General features: G+C 30.5%; 1 protein-coding gene across 1 annotated transcript; it reads left to right on the top strand.

Annotated features, from left to right (window-relative positions):
- The first annotated feature begins 426 nt into the window (after nucleotides 1-426).
- LOC111636736 (beta-toxin CeII8-like) lies at nucleotides 427-1,183 on the top strand. Its single transcript, XM_023382055.1, has 2 exons — nucleotides 427-497; nucleotides 944-1,183. Exons 1-2 carry the CDS (start codon nucleotides 452-454, stop codon nucleotides 1,150-1,152), a joined length of 255 nt encoding a protein of 84 aa, XP_023237823.1. The 5' UTR covers nucleotides 427-451; the 3' UTR covers nucleotides 1,153-1,183.
- Nucleotides 1,184-7,535: the final 6,352 nt, after the last annotated feature.

Here is a 7,535-nt window from a genome sequence, read left to right on the forward strand (position 1 = left end):
AATTATCTTCACTAAGAAATAAAAGCCTTTTTAGTACAATCTTTTCAATAAGTGTCAGCAGTATGTTATTAAAGCAGAATTGTTACATACTTTATTTCAATAGGCGTGTCTCTCCTATTTTAATACTTATTATAATATTACACTTTGATGAATTTTCAATTTTAACAAAGTTTATTTAATTATTAAGCAAATGTTTACTTGCCAATACGAATTGATAGATTTCTCAGCTGGCATATCGTACATTAAGTAAATAATAAAAGCATTTAGCTATAAATTTAATAGATATTTACTGCAATATCACTTTATTTCTTCAAATTAAATCATTTTTATTATCTGATATAGATTAATTGCCCATATGCGTTTTATGTATTCACTTTGTATAAATACAATTGAAAAAATTAAATCGAAGAAGTCATCTCCGAAGAATTCATACTTTATTATAAGACTCAAAATGAATTATTTTGTATTGATTTTTGTTGCAGCTCTATTAATGTTGGGTAAAAATTTACTCTATATTTATATGTATCCTATAGTAAAAATTTTTTATAGTATACTATACTATATTAAACTATAATTCTATATATTATATGATTTTATACTATATTTATTTAATATAAATAAATATAGCGTGCTAATATTAATTAATCAAAAGTTTGGTAGAAAGAGTCAGAAAAATGGTCACACAATTGATCACACCGTCTGCTGACACTATTTGATATATTTTACCGGAGAGCAGTTTGAAGCAATAAAATAAATGTGATCTATTTATAATATACTTAATTATACTTGTCTTGCAAATTACACTATTCTCTCTCTCGTAAATCAAATAGTGTAAGATCACCATGAAATCAAGCATGCCGCTACTTATCTGATTCAACACGTATAATGTTGGTAAACCAATGATATACTTAAAAGGATAAGAATTGTTTTTTTATGTATTCAGGTGTAAATTGTAAAAAAGACGCATATCCAGTTGATGGAAGTAATTGCAGATATCCTTGTTGGAGAAACGCATACTGCGACGAACTCTGCAAAAAGCGGTTTGCTGAAAGTGGATATTGTTACACATGGAGTCTATGGTGTTGGTGTATCGGTCTTCCTGATAATACACGTACACAAGTGAATGCTGGATGTGCTCCTTCTGGGAAGTAAACATAATCAACTTTTGAATAATTATAATGATCTGCCTTTTCTAATATAGAAAAATAAATTTTATAAAAACATCATTTCTGATTCTTGTTATTTATTTGGTAAATTATACTAGTTATATATACTGACAGTGGCATAGCTACGTATTCAGCGCCCTGGAACGAGTCGAATCGGTGCGCCCCTTGTTCTTCGGAAGAGGTCTCGCAAAATTTATTTTGAACATTTTATTTAAAAACATATTTAATTATTTCGATTTAAAACCTTACTTAATAACTATTTATTTGAAATTCATAGCATTTCAACAATAAGATATTTAATTTAGTAAATATTATAATATAATCGAGATAGGTTGGTAATAATGATAATAGTAATAAGCGCAGAGCCCAAACGGTTAGGTGTCGAAACCTGAAATTTGGTACACAGTTAGGATATGCCATGCCAATGCACACTAAAAAGGGATTTTTTGAAATTCTCCCGCGGGTGGAGAGAAAGGCGGTTAAGGATTACCAGGAAGAACTTAGCTCCTACTGCACGATTTTAGATGCGGTATTTTGCGGTATTTTTTCGAAATATCGAACATATTTTTAGACCCATCTAAAAGTTCTCTAATTAGTCTCGGAAGAGGGGGATCTAATTCTTGCACCCAGTGAAAACGAGTAAGATCGCCTATAATCTAATAATCGTAATCTTTGTTATCGTTACTTTTTGCCCGAGCAACGTCGGGCACATTTGCTAGTATAAATATAATAATAAAAATATAATTAAATAAGTACGGAGTACCTAATGATATTTACTGCATATTATACAAACTGTATTGACAAAATGTAAGCAAGTTTAGTTTTATAAAAAATACATAATGAATTAAAACACTTCAAAATTGTTTTCTCGCTTTTTTGTTTGCAAATCGGTCAACCACTTTCTTCAGATCAAGTTGACAAGCCATTGTTTTCTCACTTGATATAGTCAGGAGCGGATCTAGATTTTTCAAGGCATAGTGCTTATTGAAGTCCAATGAAAACCCATTTTTTGTTAATACAAATAATACTATAAATTATCATTATTACTGTATATTATTATTAATATTAACAATTTTTTACTATACGATAAATGCTCATTGTTAATGAAAAAGTATTAAAAATTTATGATAATAATTCAATTTCTGTGGGACCTTGAAACTTGGGAGCCCAGGGCTTAACCCCTATTTGTTTCTATGTAGATACGCCCATTGATATAGTAACCNGTTTATTGAAGTCCAATGGGGGTCCATTTTTTGTTAATACAGATAATACTATAAATTATCATTATTATTATATTATTAATTAATATTACGGTAACAATTTTTTACTATACGATAAATGCTCATTGTTAATGAAAAAGTATTAAAAATTTATGATAATAATTCAATTTCTGTGGGACCTTGAAACTTGGGAGCCCAGGGCTTAACCCCTATTTGTTTCTATGTAGATACGCCCATTGATATAGTAACCAGAGTTAAGACGGTGTTGTGACACGCTGCTTCTTAAATAAGCTTTAATTAATTTTAGTTTTGAAAAACTTTTTTGTCGTCGCCCGTAAAGTTAAAAAATGAGTCATGCTGCAATAATGTCAGAGAACCTATTTGAGGCTGCGGTGTGAAATAAAAGTAGTTCATCAACTTTCCTTATATAAGTAATTTCTTTTGCCTGACTATATAAACACATTTTAATCCCATCTAAGTATTTTCTATAAGCCTCGGAAAGAAAAAATTTAATTTTTGCACCCGACGAATAAGATCAGCTGTATAACTATAAAGATTATCTTACGTGAGAGTTTATCACACTGCATGAGCAATCTAACACGTTTTAAAATTTTTTATATTTCTACTGTACACAATGTTTAAAATTTTTTAAATATGTTACATTGAGCACTCAGTGTGATAAACTCTTACGTAAGATAATCCTTTGTAAATATAAACCAAATACTATCAAATAATATAGTAGAAGAGTTAGAAGTACGAAATAATCTAATAATCTTAATTTTTACTGTTGTTATTTTATGCCCAAACAAAGACGGGCTAATCTGCTAGTATGCGAATAAAATCTTTGTAATTATTCATAAATTTTTATCAAATATTAAAGAGGCAACTGAAAACATTTTCCTAGGTATACTTGCTGCATTTTGAGGAAAACTTGCTTTTTTATCTGGATTAAATTCTTGGAGAATTTCCTAGCTAATAGTATGAAATTACTTTTCAGCACTCTGTCACAATCCATGATTTCAATAATGATGAGCTTGAGAAAAACATCTCAATGTTTAAAGAAAGTATTTAATAGAAATAACAATCCACACAGATGACATGTAATTTACTTAAAATCAGTTATGTATTGACTATCTAGTTTATTGTTGATATTTGTAAAAAACAGATTGAATTTTTATCAAAAATACGTTAATTAGACGAATATTTGATTAAAACTAGACATTAGTAATTCAGTCCATAGACATTAGTAATTCAGTCCTATAAATCCGTTAAAAATAATTAAATGTTACTCCTTTATTATTAATTAATGTCTTATTATGCAATAATATAACTGTTTTTAAAAAAGATATTAAATTTCATCTAAAACTTAATATTAAATTTAACTTATCAAATTTTTTTACGAATTTGCACTCAAATGGATTATATTGTAAAGGAAAAAATATTAAATAAGAAATATTTAAAAATTTTAGATTATAATATTCAAATAATGAAATTGAAATTAGATGCTTCTTAAGATATTGATATTATAGATTTACTATTTTGCTATTGAAGGCTACCCATGCAGTTTCTGTCACGTGACAGCAATAGACACGTGTAGTCGATCGTTTACGTAATATCTAATCGAAAATATTTTCTCTGTTAATGAAATCTGTTTTTGATTCACTCACGGGCCTTAGATATTAACGATTTATTAATAAATTAATGGCTAAAACGTTAATCGAATTAACGTTATTTTGATAATGAATTTTTCGACTATTTTACATCTTTTAATGTTGAATATAGCAAATAATAACAATAATAAATTTGTAAACTAATAAATCTGAAGTTTAAGGTTAATTTTTACTTGTCTGGCTTCATTATATATAAGAGGAAAGGTATCGGAGATTCGTTTAAAAATGACAAACCAAGATTTTTACAGTTTTGGACTCTGGGAACTTAAAATGTCCAGAAATGTAAAAAGCAATTCTGTTTTTTTCTGTACATGTGGATGTTAGTGTGTATGCAGCATGATTTTTTTTACCATGTTTGAAGCTCGATTCTTGTGCTTTTTGTCTAAAATTTTTGAAATATTTCTGGGTGTTTTGTTTCTTAAAGGGAGTAATGTGATAAAAAGTTGAGTGGGTTTGGAGATAATAGGGGAGAGTGAATTTCCAGTAGGGTTGCACTTAATGGCAATTTTACTCGTTATTAGCATTTAAAATATTTTCAGAAAACTAATCCCTATTTTTAAAATTAAGCTATTTTCCATTTTATAATAAGTGTAAATATAAAGTAGTCTATTATTTTTAATAAGAACAGATGATGCAACAAAAATATTAAATGTTGCTGGGAAAGTTAAGCAAGTGGTTTCTGGTTGCTTTTAGCTGCAGAATTTTTGCTTCAGTCTAGTCTTCTAAATTTTACTTGTTTATTTAATTTTCTAATAGATATTTCATTTTACAGTAAATACGATTTATTTGTAGTTTTTGCATATAGTATTTTCAAGTCGTTACTCTTAATTTTATAATCTTACTTTATAAAATTAAATTATTTGAAAATGTTATCACAAAATATAAAAAATCATACTTTCTGAAAATATATTTTCTCATTCAACCTGACAATATATTGTCAATCTGATGTAACCCTGTTGATTTTTCATCTGCTGATATATCGGCAGGCATTTTCAATTTGAGTTTTATTGAAAACGACATTGCTCACAGATGTGCCACTTTTCTCGATTGTTTACTTTTTTCTTTTATGTACATCAGTGTTTTTCAACCTGTGGGTAGCAACCCCCACAGTAGTCGCAAAGTTTTACACAGGGGGTCGCAGGTAAAAGAAAAAGACAAGTGTTTGTAGGTCCTACACTACAAAAAAAAAACTACAATCTCAGTGAGAAGGCTGTGCCTGTTTATTCTACAGTACAATTGATTTTTTGATCGATATTTAGATCTCAATAGAAAGAAACTTAAATATGTAGTTTTTAAAATCACAGACATAGTTTTAATACGGCTTTGAAAGGTCGCAAGAATTTTTTAACTAGTAAAGAGGTCGTTTACTCAGGAAGGTTGGAAAACACTGATTTACTTATTATATATGTTAGCTGGCATGTATTTTAAAATAAATCGTCACTTTCGATTTTTCAGGAAACTTCTGTGAAATAGTTAGGCTTTTCTAGAAAGCAAGCACAATCTTCTGTTTTTGTTAGTTAATTTTTCGTGCAAGTTTTCTTTAGATTATAAACAGTAGCGTGCCGTGACATTTGATAATAGGGAAGCTGTATTTCTCTAAGAAGTCGACATCTAGGGGCAATCAGTCAATTGCGCGTCAGTGATTGTCTCGAGTCCATTCGTATCGTTTATTCGATAGGCCAGTAAAAACTGTAGATTACTCTAAATGTATTTTTAATATCACAATTACATTCCTAATCGCTAGCCACGATATAAGGGCTACAATTATGAATAAAATAANGAATATTTTGCCTGCGAAAATTACTTGGATATTATTTTTCTAAAAATATCGTGGAATTAAGGTAGGTTGATACAGAAGCTATATATCGCACGCGTACTGTATGTGAGCTTCAAAATAAATAAATAAAAATAGATTTTATGATAAGATCAGCAGATTAATTGTATCGTGTACAATATTTTACACCCCAAGGAAAATACTGTAGGTCTACGGTAAAATCAATTTCGTTTTCCCACGGTTAAACTTCGCTGCTAATTGCTGTTGTGATAACTTTAATACGATCTTCTAACGAGAGCACATTTCTTTTGTTTTTCGGAACAAAAGAAATTCATTTGTTTTCCAACAAAGAAATGAATTTCTTTTGTTGCTAGACTAATTTATTAACAACTGCACCTAATTTCAAGAGTGGGAGAAGTGCCCGGGATGGGTTGGAACAAGAGTTTAGACTAATTTATTATATTAGGAGGGGGAAACGTTGTTGAGATGGGTTCTTACAATAGTTTAGACCAGTGTTTTTCAACCTTCTTGAATACGCGACCCCTTTACAAGTTGAAAAATTCTGGCTACTCCCAGGGCCATATTAAAACTATATCAGTAATTTTCTTTCCTTAAATATCGATCGAAAAACCAATTGTACTGTACTGTAAAATAAACAGGCACAGACTTCTCACTGAAATTCTAGTTGTTTTTATTGTAGTGTAAAACCTACAAACACTTGTCTTTTTCTTTCACCCGCGTCCCCCGTGTTAAGCTTTGCGACCCCCCTGGGGGTCGCGACCCACAGGATGAAAAACACTGGTTTAGACCAGATACATTCGCGAAAGTGGTCGATTATTACGGGTGTTATATGTTGTTTCGGACCAAAAATCGATGACCGCGGTCGCGTTACACAGGTGGTCGTTTAATACAGATAACTTATACAAAGACTCTATGGGTAAACTATTCCGTGCCAGAAATTTTTGCCCGTTTTGACAGGTGCCCGTCGAATGCAGATGGTCGCCTAAGCAGTTTTCACTGTACTGAGAAGCAATTTAAGCGATCTCCCAGTTAGAAAACTGGGAGATCGCTCCGAAATGAATCGACCTCAAACATTTCGAGGCATTTTATAAGGCCTTCAGTGGCGAAAGTTTATGCCTCCTAGCGCATAAATTATTTATTTTCTTCCGATTTCAGATTTTTCCGGTAATATATAAACGACATGGCCTATTTCGTTTTTCGAATTCGTCTATAGAAAAACAAACTGAGTCTGCCTGACGTTAAGCTCTGTTTAATTTTACTAAACACAATAGAAAAGTGTAAAAAACAAATCGAATATACCAGACGAGTTAATATGAATATTCGACGAATATTCATGTATGCAGGAATAATGTTCTATAAAATTTAAATTTTCCGTATTTCTTTCTTTTATAAACGTTTAAAGAAAGTGAAAAAGTATTAACAATACCAACAGCAGCAGCGGCCTTATCCATTGCGAGGCCCTTGTCCTTTGTGCAAAGTATGTGAATTGAAATAGTAGGCACTTATTGATATTAATATATATTGTACTATAAATTAAATTTATTTTATTGTTATAACTAATAGTCAAAAATAAAATAAAAAGTTTTAAATATCAACTTTTTTCTACTTGGTTGTTGCGCGAGGCCCCTCCAAGAGCGAGGCCCCGGGCGATTGCCCTGCTCGCCACCCCCTAAGGCCGCCACTG

The sequence above is a fragment of the Centruroides sculpturatus genome, unplaced genomic scaffold (assembly GCF_000671375.1).
Source record: "Centruroides sculpturatus isolate CEXI.00-Female unplaced genomic scaffold, Cexi_2.0 scaffold1083, whole genome shotgun sequence".
Classification (NCBI taxonomy): domain Eukaryota; kingdom Metazoa; phylum Arthropoda; class Arachnida; order Scorpiones; family Buthidae; genus Centruroides; species Centruroides sculpturatus.

What these genes read in the sequence shown, in the direction of transcription:
- LOC111636736 (XM_023382055.1), top strand. Translation starts at nt 452, where the DNA reads ATGAATTATTTTGTATTGATTTTTGTTGCAGCTCTATTAATGTTGG. An exon ending in TGCAGCTCTATTAATGTTGG is followed by an intron (nt 498 to 943) that starts GTAAAAATTTAC and finishes TTATGTATTCAG; the next exon opens with GTGTAAATTGTAAAAAAGAC.